This window comes from Trichosurus vulpecula, chromosome 5, assembly GCF_011100635.1.
Source record: "Trichosurus vulpecula isolate mTriVul1 chromosome 5, mTriVul1.pri, whole genome shotgun sequence".
Taxonomy (NCBI): Eukaryota; Metazoa; Chordata; class Mammalia; order Diprotodontia; family Phalangeridae; genus Trichosurus; species Trichosurus vulpecula.
This window is the reverse complement of record NC_050577.1, coordinates 42256741-42278111: the sequence shown is the minus strand read 5'-3', so window position 1 is coordinate 42278111 and position 21371 is coordinate 42256741. Positions and strand designations below refer to the sequence as shown.

At 43.3% G+C, this 21371-nt stretch overlaps 1 protein-coding gene across 1 annotated transcript in view; it reads right to left on the bottom strand.

The window, feature by feature from the left end:
• The window catches only part of BFSP2 (beaded filament structural protein 2), a 62282-nt gene that overhangs the window by 23743 nt on the left and 17168 nt on the right, over nucleotides 1–21371 (bottom strand). The window contains exon 2 of the mRNA XM_036760494.1: nucleotides 1066–1148. Within this exon, the coding sequence (XP_036616389.1) occupies nucleotides 1066–1148 (83 nt within the window). The remainder of the gene's footprint in view (nucleotides 1–1065; nucleotides 1149–21371) is intronic.

Here is a 21371-nt window from a genome sequence, read left to right as displayed (position 1 = left end):
TGACTGCATGTTATTTAGGTTGGAGACAAGATTCTTGTTCAGGTATGGATTAGATCATGTGTTGCTTGAGCTCTCTTATAGCTGTGAGATTCTGTGATTAAGTACTGTGTCTAACCTAGGTAAGAGCTGAAAGGGAGCCCGGGGTTCCACTTCTATTCTGTTATTGTTAAGACATTTTAGTCGTATCTGACTTTTCATAACCCCATTTGGGGTTTTCCTGGCAGAGATACTGGAGTGATTTGCCATTTCCTTCTCCAGCTCATTTTACAGATGAGGAAACTGAGGCAAACAAGGTTAAGTGACTTGCCCAGGGTCGGAAAGCTAGTAAGTGTCTAAGGCCAGATCTGAACTCAGAAAGATCAGTCTTCCTGATTCCAGGCCCAGTGCTCTGTGCATTATGGTGCCACCTAGCTGCCTGTCTTCTAACCTAGCCCCTTCATTTCCTACTTTTCCAGTCTTTCTACACCTTACGCTCTCCCATTTTGTACTGCCCAGTGACACTGGCCTCCTTGCTATGTCCTGGCACAAAACCCTCCATCTCCCAACTCCAGACATTTCCTTAACTCTCCAGCACGTCTGGTATGCTCTTCCTCCTCATCTCCGCCTCTTGGCTTCCCTGGTCTTTTTCTTCCTTCAAGTCTCAGCTAAGATACTGCCTTCTACCAGAAGCCTTTCCATAGCTCCCTTAATTCTAGCACCTTCTCTCTGTTGATCATCTTCAATTTATCTGTCTATAGCTGTCGGCACATAGTTGTCTGCATGTTGTCTCTGCCCATTAGACTCCTTGAGGAAGGGACTGTTTTTTGCCTCTCTTTGTATCCTCCTACACTTAGCACAGTGTCTGATACTTTGTAGACACTTGATAAATGTTTATTGGCTGGCTGACTGAGGCCCAGAGAGAGGTTACACAGGATTCCGTGGCTCTCCATACAGCTTCAAGCACCCCTTGGCCCTCTGGTCAAGAAATATCAGATAAAGAAAACGAAAAATGTGGCCTTGAGGACAGAGTGAGGTAGATGACAAGGGCTGCCGGCACAGTGGCAAAAGTCCACAAGAGATTCTTACCTCTCTTTAAAATCTTCGGCGCAAGCCTGAGTATTCTCTGTCTGCAGCATAAGCCTAGCATTGTCCAAGACGGCATCACCCACCTGGAACAAATACACAGGTTAGAGCCAAATATACAACTGCTGCCTTCTCACATTTGTTACGTTATCACAGAACTTGCCCCCAGACTCAGTGCGCAAATGCTGGATGTTACATCCTTGAGACGGGAGCGTTAGGTGGATCATTGAAGTTTAAAACAAATGGAGAAAGCATCGGGCAGGTATTATAACAGCATAAATATTATGGATCACAGATTTAGGGCTGGAAAGGACCTTGGGGGTCATTGAGTCTGACTCTTCATTTACAGAGAAGAAAGCTGAAGTTTACAGAGTTTTAGTGCCTTGTCCTCGGTCACCGAGGAAGTAAGGGGCAGTCAGGAGGCCTCAAAGGTCATGGGTAGTCCCTCAATAGAGCAGATTCTGGAAATCCACTGGTTGGGTATACTGTAGAGGGAATTCTTGGTCAGGTATGGGTTTAATGAGATGATCTCTGAGGTTTCTTCCAAGTCTGAGATTCTCTGATTCTATGAATAGAATTGTGGGAATTGAGACTCAGGGAAAGATGAAATGGATTGTCTAGAAGCTGGTTCAAAGTCAGAGAAATCTGCCCTGGAGATGTGGTTAGGAACTTTCACCTCATCTGAGACCCTAAAGTCCTTTTCCTGAGTGGTTTGTCTGGCATAAGGCCCTGAAGAGATTTCAGTGAACAGAAGGCTGGGAGGAAGGTGCATGTGGGGAAACTCAATAATGAGCAGCCTGGCTCTGGGCCTGGCTCCACTCCATCTCCCCAGGACATAAACTCCATCCGTCTCCCTCCTCCTCCACGAAGCGGCATTTCATATTTTTAGCAATCCTTTCCCCAGACATGCTCAACATGCTTTTCAGGCATTTACTCATCCTTCCTCACAATGTCCCTGACATCTATCATTTCCATTTTACAAATGGCAAAGCTGAGTCAATGAGAAGCTTAATGCGGCTGGCTAGTGATTCTTAAAAAAGAACATATGCCACATAGCTATGGGTCTGGGACGGCTAAATGAAGTCCTGCTCGAGTCAGGGTGGGAGGGTAGTCTGGGGATTATGGGACTCCAGTCTTCCTATTTTACAGGGAGGGAAACTAAGGCCCAACTCCATGTCCCTTCTAGTCCTTTGGCCACCGATGCAACAAACCGAGGCGGTGTCAGGAATGGAACGCTGGCTTTCTTTCTTCCAGTAACTGATGTGGAGGGAACAGGTTGCATCACACTCCTCCCTCTCCAGTGACTGGCTGCTTCAGGCCTGAGATGACTTATTCCTCACCTTTGAGTCAGGACAAGGAGGTTTTCTTTCTAGAGAATTCGTTCCTGCTGACTGAAGGCTGAGGAAGCCAAACTAAACGTACCTTCGGGGAGGTTCAGACCCGCTGGGATTTGCTCAGGTTCCAGGCTTGCACATAGTACAACTGGGGATAGATGGGAGCTCAAAGAGAAGGCTAATTATAGGCTCCAACTCGCCAAAAGTGCGGTTTGCTGGTACTAAACAAGCGGCTTAAAAATAAACCAGTGCTGGGAGAATCATTCATCTTCCCAATCCTTTCATTGTTCGCTGAGGAACGAGCTTGTTCTGGAGGGATGAGGAACAAAGGGGCTGATAACTTCACAGGGTCATAGACCCAAGGGACCTCCGGAGCAGCTGCGTGCCAGAGGACCGAGAGCGCTGGACCCGGAGGCAGGAGGAGGCCGTGTGACCTTGGGCCAGCGCACTTAAACACTCTTGCCTCAGTTTCCTCATCTGTGAAATGAGGATGACACTAGCGCTTCCTTCACAGGGTTGTTGGTGGGGCAAGGGAGGTAACAGAATGTTTTACAAATCTTAAAGCCATTATAGTATTATATTAATTATAAAATATAATATACCTTACATTATTACATGGTATACATTATATATCATATAATAATATATTACAATCCATTATGTATAATTATATAATGTGATATATAATAACATATAATATAATTATATTAATAAAGTCATTATATTGTATAATTATCATATTAGATAAATTAGATAACGTAATTACCATGGTAGTAGAGGAATTATATAATCATCATTATATTATACACTTTATATTACAGAATTCATATTATATAAACTATTACATTGTTGTCGTCATTTTTCAATCATGTCTGACTCTTCTTGACACGTCGAGGTTTTCTTAGCAAAGATACTGGGGTGCTTTGTCTCTTCCATCTCCAGCTCATTTTACAGATGAGGAGACTGAGGCAAACAGAAGGGATTTGCTGCAGTAAGTGTCTGAGATCAAATCTGAACCCAGGTCTTCCTGACTCCAGGCCCAGCGCTCCATTTACTGCGCCGCCTGGTTGCCTCTTATATTATTATATCATTATATTACGTAAATGTTATGTCATCATCATCATCATCTAATCCAGCCCTCTTATTTCATATGATACTACAGCCAAGAGAAATGACTTCCCCAAAGTCTCACAGCTAGCAAACGGCTCCCAGGCCAATGTTTTGTCCCAGGATCACAGACTGAGCGCTGGAAGAGATTCTAGAGGTCATCTAATTTAACCTCCTCATTTGACAAAGGAAGAAACCAAGACCCACAGCATGGAAGTGATTTGCCCTGGCCCTGTGGGTAGTAAGTGGCAGACCTGGGATTCAAACCCTTATTCTCTCACTTTAGATCCATTGCTCTTTCCACGACACCATCATGGCACTCCTTCTTTGACGGTAGCAGGGTCTAGATTCCATGGATTAAGAGTAGTGATCCCAACATGGGTAACAGATTTGGAGCTAGAACGGTTCCTACGGAACATCTAAGTCACTCCCCACCATGAAGAAACAGAGAACCATGGCAATGAAAATGCTGGCTGAAGGTGGCACTCCTCAATGGCATCCATGATGACTCAAAGGACATTGGCCCAGGAATCCACATGGGAAAAACCAAGTGGATGACTCACGTAGCTCTGAGGAGGGATATCAGACTTGAGATTAAAACCCAGGTCCTTGCATTTCAAATCTGGTCTTATTCTCCTCATGCCTCACTAGGTAGGTGGGGCAGGCAAATGGAACCATTTTGGGTGAAGCCAGGGAATCTCAAGGAAGGAGAGATCATCTCTATACCTTAATAAGAACCAAAATGAAATTCTTTAGGGGAGGGGTGTGGGAAGAGAAAAGTCTTCTACTAATGCAGAAGTTCCCTCAGGTCACAGATTTATAGCTGGAAGAGGCCTTCAAGGCCTTCTAGGCCTTCTAGGTCTAGTAATGCTTATGGACCCCTTCTCAGAATAGCATTTTTAAAATACATAAAATAAAATATGCATGATTACAAAGGAAAACAATTACATTAAAATATAGCTATTTAAACAATTTTAAAAACAAGCTCTCAGACACCAGGTTAAAAACCTCTGATGTAGATCAACCCTCTCATTTTACAGAAAGGAAAACTGAGCCTAAAACAGGTAAACTGACTGGGTCACAGTGTCTGAGGCAGGATCCAAACTCAGGTCTTCCCATCTCCAAGCCAAGCACTCTACCCTTTGTACCAGTTAAAAAGGATCTGACCCCTGCCTTTCAAGAGTGCTTGATGCGCATTCTATCTCACTCTTTTTTTCCCCCTGACTCTTAATGTTTTCTTCCTTTCCAGTGATTTTACTCCTCTGCTCTTTTCTCTTGTCATTCTTAGAAAAAAAAATTCATTGACGCCTTTTGGAGTCAGGAAAACCTGAGTTCAAGTCCCCCTTTTAGACACTTACTAGCTGTGTGACCCTGGGCAAGTCACTTAATCGCTATTTGCCTCAGTTTACTCATCTGAAAAATGGGAATGATTAATAACACCCACCTCTGAGGGTTGCTGTGAGGATCAAATGAGATAACCACTGTAAAGCACTTAGTACAGTACTCAGCACATAGTAGGACTACGTAAATGTTAGCTATTATATTTTTTCTTGGAGGGGGGAAGGCAGGGCAATTGGGGTTAAATAACTTGCCCAAGGTCACACAGTTAGTAAGTGTGTCAAGTGTCTGAGGCTGCGTTTGAACTCAGGTCCTCCTGACTCCAGGGTTGTTGCTCTGTTCACTGTGCCACCTAGCTGCCCTATTATTTCTTTTAAAAATATTTCTTTGATAGTTATTTACACCCCTTCCCAATACCTCTCCCATAGAACCCTCCCTTGTAACAAATAGAAATAGTTAAGCAAATCAAATTGATACATCGACTGTGTCTGACCCATTCTGTGGGCCACAGTCCACCACCTCTCTACCAAAACCTCCCTTCTCTTTCTCCATCTTTTCCCATCAGCCTCTGCAAAGAGCCCCAGGCTTCCACCAACTTCCCTGGGGCTGTTGCTCTTTTATTACTCCCTAGACTACCTTTTAGGTCATTCCATTTTACCTTATTTTTAGCTATATTAAAAAATGCTCAGGTGGGAGAGCCAGATGCTCTAATGTATTTCATGCCCCATGCTCCCTTGGGCTGCTGAATTCTGTACTCCTTAGGGACCCCTGACATCAAGCCAGAGACAGCCTAGGCATGGCTCTGGGCCCAGCTCATTATTCATCTATATTGTTGACCCAAGATTTTTGTACTTGACTGTAGGCTCATAGATTTAGAGTTTAGATGCCACAGATAAAGAACAGAGAAGTTAATTGACTTCCCCTGGGTCATGGAGTTGTAAGTTTCTCAGTCAGACTCTGAACTCAGGTCTTCCAGACTTCAAGCCCAACCCTCTACACCGTGCAGTCGATCAAATGAAGGTGATATCAAGACAAAAGATGCCAATCAAAACAAGGTTAAACAGGGCCTCCAGAACTGAACACAGTACCCAATCCCCACCTGTCTGCTAGACATGTTCCCTTCATTTCTTTTAGTCAACTCAAACGCAACCAGCCCCAAACCAAACTCTTTCTGCCTAAACAAGATCTTTTTCCTGACTTGTGTTTGTTTCTAAGGCTTACTGTTTTTCCAATCACCAAAGGCCACAACCTGAAAATCATCCCTGTCTCTTCCCTTTCCCATCTAATCAGTTACTGAGTCTTGTCAATTTACCCTTCATGAGATCTCCTATCAGTCTCATTCGTCCCTCTGCATCCTGTCTCTCCCTTGTCTCATCCATCCTCCACACAGCGGCCAAATTGGTGCTTCTAAAATATGACATACTTGTCAAGAAATATCATTTAATAATATTCCCTATTACCTCTCATGGTTAAAATAGGATTAATTACATTATTGGTCTCTTCAATGTTGAACCATCCTTGGATTCCTGGCACAAGTCCAACTTGATTGTCATCAATTTTTTTGCTAGTTTATTACCGTAATGATTTATTATAGTTTATATATATTATATATAATATATAGTTTATAATAATTATTATTTTTGCTATATTTAGAGGTAAAAGCAACCTTTAGACGCCATAGAGTCTAATCATGGAGAAATTAATTGACTCCTCCTGGGTCATGGAGTCAGTAATATCTGAGGCAGAATTTGAAGCCAGGTTTTCCAGACTCCAACCTCCAGTGCAATCAGGACTTGGGGGAGTGAGCCCAGAGGTGGTGCTATCCTAGGATTATGTCTAAACATTTGTATTTCCTTGTTTCTGTCCAAACTGTGCACCTCCATTCTAATGTAAGCTCCTTGAGGGGAGGAACTGGTTCATTTTTGTCTTTGTATTCTCAGTGCACAGCACAGTGCCTGACACATTTGCTGTTGTTCAGTTGTGACTGACTCCTTGTGACCCCATGGGCCATACCCATGGGGTTTTCATGGCAAAGATACTGGAGTGGTTTGCCATTTCCTTCTCTTTAAGGCAAACAGAGGTTAAGTGACTTGCCCAGTATCACACAGCTAGTGAATGTCTGAGGCTGGATTTGAACTCAGGCCTTCTTGACTCCAGGTCCAACGCTCTATCCACTAAGCTATCTAGCTGTCCCTACTTAACACATAGTAGCTATTTAATGAACATTTTGAGTATTTGAATGGTGCTTATATGTCGAATTTGGGACAGCTAGGTGGTATAGCCCATAGAATGCTGGACCTGGAGTTCAAATCTGGCTCAGATACTTCCTAGTTGTATGACCCTGGGCAAGCCACTTTGCCCTGTTTTCCTCAGTTTCCTCATCTCTAAAATGAGCTAGAGAAGGAAATGTTAAACTATTCTAGTACCTTTGCCACGAAAACCCCAAATAGGGTTATGAAGAGTTGGGTACCATTGAAACAGTGAACAACCACTACAACATATGTCAAACTAAGTAATGAAGAGACTTGGAGTGCTTAGGCATCCTTCTGCTTAGTGTTAAAACAGCTAATAAACCCATCATACTCATAAGGAAAACTTCCTGGAGAGATGATGTCTCAGGGAAACAACTCCTCAGTAAATAGGCCAAAATTGACTATAATAGATAATTTCATTAAGCCCATCAAGTTAAATTTGGTCTAGATCTGGTAAATAAAACTGGACATAAATATAATTTCAACTGCTTGTAATTCGCTTCTTGGGTGCTGGGGAAGAATTGTAAAATGTAAGAAGTATTACCAATTCCATCGGCACAGGGCACCTCCTCTACTATTTGTCTCCAGCTTAATGAAAGGATGAAAGGTGTCCTGTGGCCTGCAGCACAGAGAAGTGGGTTTGAACCTAGTTTCTGGACTCCAAGTCCAGCATTTGACTCACAACTACAGGTTGCTATAAATACAGAGAATTTGGATGAAAAAAAAACGATGCCAATAGCGTTATTCAAGATCAGTCTTAAAGATAGACATAGTGGGTGGCTGCCAGCAAGATGTGATTTGAGGGGCCCTGGACTGGCCTCCAAATACCTCCCGCAATGACTTGGAACTCTACCAGTCGACTCCTAGTTAAAAGAACCATTATGGTTCTTTATTACTTTATTATTCTTAATTAATTAATAATTATTATTTTTATTAATACATTAACAAGTATTATTTGGAATTTGCAATACTCTTTAGCTGGATCCTAAGGGAATGAAATGCTTTTTGGTGATGGATTAGAGAGACAAAATATTTAATTTTTTTTTCCAGCCAGGAATCCAATGCAAATTTTAACCCTTTGGTAGATTGTTGACTGACAAAGGTCCTTACTTATTAAGAGCTATTTACTTAATAAATAAATCTGACTCTACTTCCTCAGCTTCTCTGGTTTCTGTTCTCCCACCCCTCGCTTCTCTCTTCTCCCCAGTTCCTTGTCCTTCCAATTCTGAGCAGCTCCCGAGAACAGTGGTGCTGAAGTCCAGGAGGTGCTGACGAGCATAGAGAATTTCATCAGGTTTTCATATAGTTTAGGGTGGGGAAGGCTGCTCTAGCCCTCAAAATATAGCCCGAAGACAGCAGAACTGGGTAGAGGGGCAGGTGTGGACAGCTACAGGCAGTTAGGGGCCACATGAGGCCACTTAGCCCGCTCTGGGGGAGTGATGCTAGGAAGGATGAGTAGGGTTATAACATGTAAGGTGAAAAGTGAAAGTGAAAAGTGAAAACAGCCCTGAATTTGAAATCAAAGGATTTGGGTTTGAATCCTAGCTCTTTTACTACTTAGGTGACTTTGGGAAAATCCCCACTATATTCTGGCTTCAGTTTCCCCATCTAGAATTTAGGGGTGGGGGTGGGGAGGTGGGGTAGGCTAGATGACTAAGGTCTCTTCCAACTGTAAAGCCTGTCACTCATTCCTTCATTATACTACAATGTTTTGTCTCTGGTTGGGGCGCCATGAAATGTGTAACCCTCTGTTAGGCTAAAATAAGTGAAGCCTGCCACCTAGTGGTGTAACTTTGAAAAAATCGTTGGCTAGAGAAATCTGTATGAATGGGGGATTTTGTAGCATTTAAAGCTAAAGGAGGTAACCCGCTATTTAACAGACGAGGAAACTGAGATACAGAGAAGTTAAATGGCTTACTCGAGCTCTCAAGGATATAAAGTAGGAGGAACAGGATTTGAATCCAGATCCTCAGAGTAAAAATCTAGGGCCCCTGTCATACTTTACAGGATCTGGGTTCAAATTTTGACCTTGCTAGTCAATACCTTAATATCCTCAGTACTCATAGGATGCTGAGAGGGTGGATGATGTGCTTCAGTGGCAAACGTGCTGAATTTGAAATCACAAGGACAAGAGTTCAGATCCCAGCTCTGCTACTTATTACCTGTATGACCTTGAAGGTAAGCCATTTCCTCTTTCTGTGTCTGGTCAGATTAAATGATCTCAGGTTTTTTAGCTCTCTGATCCCACAAAATTCCCATCTCCATGGGTGTCATTAGGGTATATACCCAGAAAAAATTTTAAGGTGACTTATTGAATACTCAGTCACAAAAGACATTATTTTTATTCATCAAACTAGAAACACAATTGAACTAAATTGTATTTTAAAAACATTAATGACTGAATTTTACTTTAAAAATACAAACTTCTAAAAAAAGAGAAAAAATACCAATTTCTTTTGAGACCTTCATTCGGGTATGCCTGGACACATGCATTATACTCCATGGTCATGACTATAATCTACCTTTTATCATTCTGGGCAGGCAGGGCTTTGAAGAAGCATCTTCTATGATCTCCAGTGGCTCATTCGGAAAAAAAAAAAAAAAAAGGAATAAAGCAGAGAAAGAGAGGATCCGACTGCCACGCCACAGGTTTTAAAGATCCAACCTCACCACAAGACAAGTAACATCTCTCAAAAGGTAATTATTTGCAATCAAGAGCTTAATTCTGTTATTTATCACTGAAAACACTGATTTTGGCCGCTGTGGATTCTGAGACAACCCAATGAAATGTATGTGTTTGGATGTAGCTGATTTTCCAATGCAATGTCACGGGCTGAGCTAGTGAGAGAAGAAACCAGTGAGTGGGGACCAATCCATTGTGGAAGGATGTCTGGGACCCTAATGACAGCACAGCTGATGCTTTCTTACCTACAACAAAAGCTACCCCCCCCCCCCGCCCCTGTATTGGCAACCAAAAATGGGCTCCTTAGCACTTAGTCCACAAGTGCCCTTGACTAGTTTGGCTTTTTCCCCTGAACTGAATGCTGTTTGTATCTTGGACTGGAGTAAGCTTGTCGGCCCCTTCACCTTGCTTCCCTTGCTTAAGCAGATGGAAAGAACCTGTGCTTTCCCCGGCGTACCTTACACCCCCGCAGAAGCTGGATGGTTAAAAGCAGCTCCCGTTGGAGCCAGAGGCTGCTATAGCTATAGCCACAGCCGAAGCAGGAGCTGCCAGTAGCAGAGCTGACCTACGGGAGGAAGCTGAACAAAGACTTCAGGCCAGTGGGTAATCTTTTTTACCATAGAGGGGGAAGCATGATTTTGCTTTACGCAATCATGCTTCTCTGTAGCCTCCTGGTTACTCTTTCAAGGCGTACTTATTGGGCCTGGAAGCTTTTGATCAATATATCAAAATGGGGTTGCTGGTTCATGGGTTGGTTACTGTGGAGCCTAAATATATGTTTTGATTCTTCTGCCTTCTACTTTGAGAGTTTCTTATATCCGGCGGTTCCGAACCTTTCAGACATGTTTATGATCCTCTTTGAGATTATAAACTCTGCCCTCCTAATACATTTGGCGACGAGGATGGGATCGCTAGGTATAAGATCTCTATTTAGAAGCAGAACAATTCCAGAGGAAGAGATGAATATCCCAGGATGGGAGGATCCATTTTATTCCTCCCTAGCAAAAGAATTGGCTAAAAAAGCTGGACCCTGTGAAAACTGGGAACCAAGGCTACGGAGAGGAGATCCTAGGGATTTAGAAAAGTGTTTACAAGAAGTTGGGATTCAGTCAGGGGCATCACTATCTAGGCAAAGCTGGATAGTGTTATCAGCCTACCGGCTAGTATACGAAAGATTGAGATTAAGTGAAAGACATGGGGGCACTCCTACCCCACAGCAAGAAGGGGAATCTCAGATAGCAGGAGACCAAACTGACTCAAATGAGAACTTTTCTATTAATGTGGCTAAGAGCAACAGGAGACCAAAAAAGCCCAGAGTGCATTTCAACCCAGCCCAGAAAGAGCCTGACTGCCTGCTTCGTCCTAGCCATGGTGGCAGAGGAAGTGAGTGGGGGGAAAATGAGACAACGTTAGGGGTCGAGGCACAAAACACTACTGGGGTTCAGGATGTCCCTCACACAGAGAATAGGAGATGGTTAAATGATCAGACAAGGGCTCGACCCATACAAAGGAGGAAGACAGAAACCCGAGGTGAAGATTCAGTTACAAGGGAAATTCAGGAAGATTTCTCACCGCAAGAGGTCACAGATATTTTGAGTAGATTCAGCCAAAGAATAGGAGAACCATTGATATCTTGGATGGTAAGACTCAGTGATCAAGGGGCCAGTGGAATATCAGTAGATAGGACAGACTGCATGAGATTCATAGGTATCAGCCATGATCCTCTAGTTCAACAAGCTTTTAGGGAACATCATCAGCAAGGAGATGGTGATAGCAGGACTACTCTGTTGGCATTAGCCGTTGTGGGATGCAATAAGAGATATGCTACTGATTCTATGTGGCCCACTGAGCACAGACCCTGGTATTCACTTAGAGATTGTATCATGAGACTAAAGGAGGAGGTGATGAAGACTGCCATTATGATAGGAACCGCAGACAAATATTACAATGATCCAATGGGACTGCCTCATAGGAATTTAATAATTAGGACAGCTCCCCCTGCTTATAAACAACTAATTTTGAATTTATTACTTGGAGAAGTAGGGAGCCGTCTTACAACAGTGATAAATAAGATTTTACAGTTACATGACTTAGGTGACTGGGGAAGGGATAGATCTCCTCGAGAGAGAAGGGTAAATAACCAGCAAACTTGGCGCCAAAGGAGAGTAACAAGGAAAGAAATGTTTACTGCTCTATTGAGAGCAGGGGTAGGTTTTGAAATGATAGATGGAATTCCAACCAATGAATTATATAGAATGTATAGAGATAAAGGACTTGATAACAGGAGAGATAGGGAAATAAGAACTGCTCCTGCAAGCCCACAAGCCACTCAGAGTGAAGGTGACCTTGTGTGATTAACAGATGAAAACTTGTACATCTGGGGAAAGGCTGGGAGGACAATCCTAGTCTCTATCTAGGATGGGATCCTCTTAGTTTAATTTTCCCATTGTGTTTCCTTGTACATCTGGGGAAAGGCTGAGAGGACAATCTTAGTCTCTATCTAGGGTGGGATCCTCTTGGCTTCCTCATTATGTTCCTTTTGAAAAGAAACATTTCCCACCTGAGTTTGGCTTCTGATATTGGATGATTTTATCTGAAGGATAATAGCCCATACTTGCCTACTCTTTTTGTTCTTTGTTTTGGTTAATTTTGTTGCTAGTTCTGTCTCCTTTAGGCTTAAGTACCCTGCACTTTCCAGTGACTGCCTAAGCATGTAGTGTTCTTGGAATTCCTGCCAGCTCGCTGAAAGAACTGACCTCTGGAATGGGACTTTTTGGGGGCAGGGCCATCTCTACATCCAATTTCAGCAAGAAGAAGCTATAGAAAATGAGACCTTCACACCTTACCCCAAGATTTCGAGCCCCAATCATTCAAGGGGGGTAGGAATGATGATAGTGTTCTATGTTTACTTATTTTGTGTTATCCTTGCCATGTTGTTTTATTGTTATATTATTGATCCTATGTAATGGATACAAGGATCTAGGGGTGGACATTTGAATTATTAATAATTATTTTTGGGATGATTGATTGAAGAGATTATCTTGCTGGGACCTAGGGGTGGATCACATTTGAATCGTAAACCAATATTTAGGAATGTCACCAAATGATATGTTTTGCTTTATAATGAATGATATGTTTTAGTTTCCTTTGTAATTGGATCACAATGTATGTTCTAGGATACATGGCTGATTAGATTATGTATCCTATAACAAGGGGTGGAGTGTATTGGCAACCAAAAATGGGCTCCTTAGCACTTAGTCCACAAGTGCCCTTGACTAGTTTGGCTTTTTCCCCTGAACTGAATGCTGTTTGTATCTTGGACTGGAGTAAGCTTGTCGGCCCCTTCACCTTGCTTCCCTTGCTTAAGCTGATGGAAAGAACCTGTGCTTTCCTGGTCAACCCCTTCACCTTGCTTAAGCAGATGGAAAGAACCTGTGCTTTCCCCGGCGTACCTTACACCCCCGCAGAAGCTGGATGGTTAAAAGCAGCTCCCGTTGGAGCCAGAGGCTGCTATAGCTATAGCCACAGCCGAAGCAGGAGCTGCCAGTAGCAGAGCTGACCTACGGGAGGAAGCTGAACAAAGACTTCAGGCCAGTGGGTAATCTTTTTTACCATAGAGGGGGAAGCATGATTTTGCTTTACGCAATCATGCTTCTCTGTAGCCTCCTGGTTACTCTTTCAAGGCGTACTTATTGGGCCTGGAAGCTTTTGATCAATATATCAAAATGGGGTTGCTGGTTCATGGGTTGGTTACTGTGGAGCCTAAATATATGTTTTGATTCTTCTGCCTTCTACTTTGAGAGTTTCTTATATCCGGCGGTTCCGAACCTTTCAGACATGTTTATGATCCTCTTTGAGATTATAAACTCTGCCCTCCTAATACAGCCCCCGATCTTTTTCATCTTTCTTCTCTTGCATGGTGCTATGACATCTTGGCTTGTCAGAAGCTGTCAAGATGACCGCACTCATTTGTTCATTTCCTCTGGGCCTGACCTCAAAGGGTTCATGAATATAAGTGTTTGGTTTTTTCACCTAATTCAGCACCTTGTTTTTTGAGGTAGTAGCTGGTACCCCTTGTTCTCCGGGGAGAACACAAACTCTCTGGGCAGCCATACTTAGGTGATGCTTTGGGTGGGTGGCTCCCAACCACCTTGGCCTTCCAAGGCATCAGCATCAGGTGTGGTCTCATCATGACTCATGGGGTGGAGGGAAGTTCAAAGCCCAGAGCCCTTTCTATGGTCTGGAGGTTAATGGGAGGAGAAAAAAAAAAGCTTTGTAGACTCTAAATTCATTCTCTTTCTCCTCTCCCCTCCCCTCTTCCAACCTTCCCTATTTCTGTCAAAGGGAGCACCTTTCCTCTAGTCTCCCAGGTTTGTAACCTGTATTTAACTGCTTTGTATTTATACTCTTTATATTTATTCTGCAAAAACCTATAGATGCACTTGTCCCTCCTATTAAAATGTGAGTTCCGTGAGTTTTGAGGATTGTTTCTTTACATTTGTATCTCCCACACTTCTCACAGTATCTCGCACATTGTAGGTATTTGTCATCATCATTAATCATGTTAATTAACATCATTAATCATCATATTAACAGCTAGCTCTCATAGTGCTTTGAGATTTACAAAATGCATCTACTCGTTCATAATTGCTTGTTGGTTGAATGAATGATTGATTATTATATAAATGTGAGTTACTCTTAAATAGTGCATAGCTCTGCTGTAATCTGCCCTACTCAGATCACATCTCAAGTATTATGTTCAGGTCTGGATTTAGGGAAGACAGAGAGTCCCTAGAGATGATTTAGTCTAATTTCATCATTTTACAGATGAAGAAACTGAGACTCAGGGTAGGAAAGATCTGAGATTTCTCCTCTGTCAAATGAGTTGGGATAGAAAGATACTCACAGGACCACAGAGTTAGAAGGGACCTCAGGGGCCATCAAATCCAGGTCCTACTTGCCCAAGCATTCCTTCTACAACTCCCCCCCCCCACCAAGTGTTTATTTAATCCCTGCTTGAAGACTTTTGGTGAAGGGGAAAATGTCTACTGCTTTTTTGACTGCACTAAGGCCTCTGTGTAGATCACAACAAAATGTGGCAAGTCCTTGAAGAGATGGGAGTACCAGATCATTTTGTCTTCTGTGGAACCTCTAGGCTGGTCAAGAAGCAACAGTTAGAAATGAACATGGCCCAGTCCCACTCATTTTATAAATGAGGAAAAGGAAGCCTAAGAAGATGAATCAATTTGGCCAAGACCATACAACTAACCATACACTTGTGATTAATTTGTTCCCAAAAGATCTAAAAATATACCAACTACAATATATAGCTCTTAAAATCAAAGTACACACAGAACCTGGAAGGGTTTTCATTTGCCAGAGGTCCCCAGAAGAACATCAAGAAAAGCTCAAAACTCTCAGTCCTCTACATTTACTGGGCAGCTAGGTAGTGCAGTGGTTAGAGTGCCAGGCCTGGAGTCAGGAAGACCTGAGTTCAAATCCAGTCTTAGACATGTAATAGCTGTGTGACCCTGGGCAAGTCATTCACCCTGTTTGCCTCAGTTTCCTCATCCGGAAAAGGAAATGGCAAACTAATCCTGTATCTCTGCCAAGAAAACCCCAAATAGGGTCATGAAGAGTTGGATATGACTGAACAACAACCTCGACACATCTCAAATGTATGTTTTATGAACACCGCCAATCTGGGTTCTGTGGCAGGTAAATAATTTATTATTTTTTTAAAAAGTGATTTAAGGTTTACAAAGCATTTGCCTACAATCTCTCAGGCAGGGGGCTTTTCTCTCTCTAGGCCCCTAAGTACCTAATTGGATGGAGTGCTGGACGTGAAGGCAAAAAGACCCAAGTTCAAATGACCTTAGACACTTGCTTTGTCACCATGGGCAAGTCACCGACTCTGCCTCAGTCACCTTACCTGTAAAGTGGGGATAATAAAAGCGCTTGCCTCCTAGGGTTGTTGTGAGGATAAAATGAGACACTATTTGTGAAGCATTTTGCAAACCTTAAAGTGCTACCTATTATCATTATTATTATTAATTATTAATTCCTTACAAGAGCCCTGTGAGGAAGGCATGGCAAGGATCACTTGATTCTCACTCAATTCTCTGATCTGTGAGTTCATCAACACAGGTGATCCTCACAGAAGGTCACATCTGTCTTAAGAAGGGATCATTGTCCCCAGATGAGAAAACCAAGGCAGATGGAGGTAAAGGGACTCACCCAGGGTCTCACAGCTTTGAGCCAGGGTTCAAGTCTAGATTGACAGACTCCCACACCAGGGTTTACATTTACATTTGACCTTTGAAGTTCCTGCTTTTGAGGAATTTGGGGTCTAAGGAGGGAGAGATGACCAACAGACACCTCCCACCACTAAATCTATGGATAGAACAAAATATAAGTCACGATCACGCGGAGATCGCCCAAGTGGCTTTTTAAAATTTGGATTTGGAGTCAGAGGGGCTGGTTTCAGATCCTGCCTCTTTCATTCACTGCCTGTATATGAACTTGGGCAAAATCACTTAATCTCTCCAGGTCTTGGTTGCCTCATCAGAAAATGAGGACCCCACAGTCCCTGAGGCCCCTCATGCTCCTGATTTCTTATCCTGTGAGTCTAGGAGATGAAACTGCCAGAGAGGAAAAAAAGCCCCCTCACCACTCCCAGACAAGTAACAGAAATAGACTCCCTGCCTAATGTACGCAGAGCTTCAGTCCAGAATGACATTTTTCTGGTTGACTTACAATCCTCAGAAAATTGGGAGTTGTCATGGAAATTCCGACGCCAGCTGCACCCGCCCAGCATGGTGGGAGATGCCAGGCTCTGGGCTGAGGAGGAGCCCTACGAGGGGATGATTATAGTCCTCTGGGCTCTGCTACGAGGAGCTTTTTGCAGCTGGAGGATGGAATGCAAGGTAATTCAGCTAATGGACAGCAGGTGGCTCCACCTGCCAAGAGACCCTGCACCAAGTGGGAGGAGACCCAGGACCTAGGGTTTTGACATAGAGTCCTATCTGGTAGAGACTTTGGACACAAAAGTAGGAATCACCATCTTTAGAGCTGGAAAGGCTCTTAGATATTTGTCCAGTCACTTTTTACAAATGAGGAAACTGAGGCCCCAAAGTCGCATAGATAGACCCATGATGGCAGGGGTGGTTGGCCACTGACATTCCTCCTCCTTGATTTGTCGAAAGAGTTTTCTCTTGAGGTCACCAGGCAACACTGACTCTCTTAACTGCTTCATACAATTATAGATGGAATTAAAAGGGCCTAAGATATCATTGAGGCAAACCTCTTATCTGATGGAATACCTTCATCTGCAGCCATATAGGACTGGAATTGTGGGGAGTAGATGGGGCTGGTTACAGACTTGAGAGTCATCTGTATAGAGGCAAAAACCGAAACCACAGGACGCTGACAAATGGTCACCCAGCCTCAGCTTGGACCCTCTTATGGTCTTGGACGATTAGGCAGCCGCCGTATTCTGACCCATAAACATCCTTGATAACCAACTTTCAAGGCCATTTGGCACATCCCAGAGTATGTCTAGGCAGGTATGGACTTTATTTTCTCCTCTTCTCCATATTATGATAGAAAAAGGTTGTTCTGGCTCCTCTTGGAGCATTTGGGCCAGAGGAAGGCACCCACCCAATAAGAGGTCATAATGAAGAATTGGGACAATCAGGGCTGACCCATGTATCCGGAAGATTGTCCTCCAACCTTAATTTAACTACCATGTCACTGAACAGGGCTTCGAAGGACAAGGAAATTGATTAATTTGGATGCTATCTCTTCTCTTCTGGAGGTAGATCGAAACAATTGAGACCTGTCCCTGGAGACAAGAGGAGAGTCATAGACTGTGGAGCTGGAAGGGCCCTTAGAGCCCCCTGTCCAATCCTCTTATTTTACAGATGAGGTCACAGTTCAGAGGAAGGAAATGCTTTCTCCAAGATCATGGTGATTTGGTGGAAAATAGCAAAGGCTGAGATAATTGAGAAGTCCCTGAAGACTCAGTCTCTTCCTAATGTGTGAGGTGGAATGAAGAAAGCCATCTGGCCAGAAATCACTGGTTTGACTTGGGGTATAAAATTTCTGTGAGCTTAAGGGAAAATGGGGGAGCAGCTGCAATCTGCTGGTGGTAACCATGGTGAAACAGACCAATCCTGATTGGAGGATTTAGAGCTGGCAGGGGCCTTAGAGACCACCTGGTCCCATTCTCTGATTTTACAGAAGATGAAAGAGAAGCCCAGGGAGGGGAAGACCAGTCTGAGACCACCCAGATAGAAAGTAACTCTGCTCTGACCACTGACCTCCCCGGCTTCCTTTAAATCCTAACTAAAGTCCACCTTCTCCAGGAACCCTTCCCCAAGCCCTCTTTATTCCAGTGCTCTGTTAGTGAATTATGAAGAGGAAATAATAAGAGGAATTAATAGTAATAGGAAATAATAAAATATTATTATAATAATATATAATAAAATATTATTTCCTATTCATCCTGTATATATCTTGCTTTGTATTTATTTGTTTGCCATTGTCCCATCAGACCGTAAGCTCTTTGAAGTCAGGGACTGTTTTATGCTTTTTCCTTTTTTTTTTGTATCCTCCAGGGCTTAGCACAATGCCTAGCACATAGTAGGTGCTTAATAAATTGCTTGTCTTTAGGGGAAGCTAGGTGGTACAGTGGACGGAGTGCCAGGCCTGGAGTCAGAAAGATTCATCCTCTTGAATTCAGATCTGGCCTCTGGCACTTACTAGCTGTGTGACCCTGGACAAGTCACTTGACCCTGTTTGCCTCAGTCATGTATGACTCTTCATGACCCCTTTGGGTTTTCTTGGCAAAGATACTGGAGTGGTTTGTCATTTTTTTCTCTAGCTCATTTTCCAGATGAGGAAACTGAGGCAAACAGGGTTAAGTGACTTGCCGAGGGTCACAAAGCTAGTAAATGTCTGAGGATGGAGTTGAACTCACAAAGTTGAGTCTTCCTGACTCCAGGCTTTTAGGATATCTGAAAATCAGTGAAGTGGGCACTCAGTCAAGGTATCAGTCAGGAGCCTTGCTGAGGGGGAGAATGGAGATCATGCCACAGCTTTCTCCAAGGAGTTGCTGGCTTAGACTAGGTTGAAGAATGTCAGTCTCAAGTACTGTTGGCCTGGCACATTTTTCCAAGCATCAAATTCACTTAAAAACCCAAGCCCTGAAAGGGCTGCTCCCTCCTCCTGCAGCTCAGCTATTAAACTCTCAAGTATCAACCGAAGATGCTTGATGAGCTGGGTCTGAGCCCAGTCACGTGTGTCCTGGTTAGAGCAGCTAGGACGAGGGAGCGCCATGCTGGAGCAAGGCTTAATCACAAGCTTTTGGGTTTTTGTGTGTGACAGTTCTAAAAAGAGAAGGAAAAGGGGAAAATAGGAAGGGTGAGGCATCACAGATGACAGAGAGAAGGTCCCAGCATATCTTAATCTTCTGTGTGGGATTTAAACAAATGATTCCACATATGTAAAGCACTTTGCAAACCTTAATGTGCTATATAAATACTAGTTACAATTACTATTAGTTATTAATAACAGTAATCCTCATGGGGGGGGGCGGGCGCACCTGAGCTAGGTAGCACAGTGGATAGAGTGCCAGGAAAACTCATCTTCCTGAGTTCAAATCCAGTCTCAGGCACTTACTAGCTGTGTGATCCTGGGCAAGTCATTTAACCCTGTTTGCTTTAGTTTCCTCATCTGTAAAATGAGCTGGAGAAGGAAATGGCAAACCACTGCAGTATCTTTGCCCCCCCCCCCCCAAAAAAGCTCAAATGGGGTCATAAAGAGTCAGACATGACTGAAAAATGGCTGAATGACAACAAATCCTTTTATAAAACTGGTATTGGGGGACAGGACTATCACAGTTTGTCAGTGTGGTGCCCGGAGTCAGGAAGATCTGAGTTCAAATCCAGCCTCAGACACTTACTAGTTGTGTGATCCTGGGCAAGTCACTAAACCTCTGTCTGCCTCAGTTTCCCCAACTATAAAGTGGAGATAATAATAACACCCTATGGGGTTGTTGTGAAGATCCAATGAGTTAACATTTGTGAAGTATTTAGTGCAGTGCTTGGCACTTAGCAAATGCTTGCTTCCTTCCTTTTAAACCAACTTCACTGTATCAGTTTTTTTGGTAGAATGTGGCCACATTTTGTCACCTTGTACGGGAGCCTGGACCCTAGGCCTCCACCCTCAGAATGGTATCCTACTAGAACAGGTCAACAGTGATGATGATAAGAATTGCTGACATTGGTATAACATTTTAAGGTTTTTCAAATACAATTAAATTCCACCAAGCATCGATGAAGCACCTACTATGTACAAAGCACTGTGGTAGTCGGTTATGATACAAAGATAAAAAAAGAAATAGTTCTTGCCCTTGAGGGGTTTCCGTTATGGAGAGGGGGAGGTACATAAGATAAATTGAAAGAGGAATCCCTTAGCTATGTCAGGCTAAGGATCATACTCTGTAAGCTCATCAAGTTAATTGAGGCCTCCATTGATCGACCCCTTCTTACACCAGAAAATATAGAACTCCTTCTAACTCAACAGTCAGCGACTCAAGACACCAGCCCTACCAACGGGGATGGGGCAGTAAGAATCATGGGGAGGCGTAAATTATAGGTCAGTATGAAAGAAAATAGAAGAAAAAGGTAGAAAGAGAAGAAAGAGAAGAAAATGAAGGCCAGCCATTGGAGAGAGAGGGAAAGAATTGGGAGGGGGGTAAAGGGAAAGAAATAAAAAGCTTTTAGATGCAGTTCCCAGCAGACATTGTCGCTGTCTATTTATTGTTAAGTGTTGTCTTTGTCTTCTACATCCTGTCCTCCCTTCCCTTGGGGAGAGGCGGAGACTTCCTGGGAGAAATCTGTGAAAAACTCTAGGAGAACTCTGAGCCATGGAGCTTGGCTCTCATTCCCAGAAACCAGGAGTAGTCATGGGGACAAGATGCTGAGCAGGATGGGTGGGGGCACCTCCCTGTTTGTCTCTGATAGAAATAGATGGAGTTGAGGCCTAGAGGCTAGAGAACCACCAGACTGCCGTGGCCATTAGGACTGTGCACTTAGGGCAGAGACATATGGTGGCCCACCTGGAGCCTCCTGCTTTAGGACAAGGAACCCCAGGTATACGCTCCCCTGTTATTGGATAGGCGCGCCTAACCATTGTCCCTTTTGTTACATTCGAATTGTTTTATTATTCTGGTTCTGTTTTCACTTAAAACACCTGTGGTTGAGCTGGACATAGCCTTATTTTTGTGCACATTCTGGTCCTGGTCAGACGGTGCAATGGGGGGAGGGGAGGAGGAATGCTTTTTTTGTGTGTTTATTTTAACTACACTAAGAAGTGTTCCTTCTAGTTTAAGGCAGAGATTCCAGTCTCTGGCCAGTGCTTAAAGGAAAGAAATTCTCATCTAATCTTGGGGTGAGTAAGCTGTATTAGTTAATTTTGTATTTTATTAATAACCCTATGAATTCTCAAGAGCAAAGAAAGAATTCCACCTCAATCTGGGGCCACTGCTTTTGGAGAGGCTGCCTCAGAGCTAAGAAGACCCGGGTTCGTGTT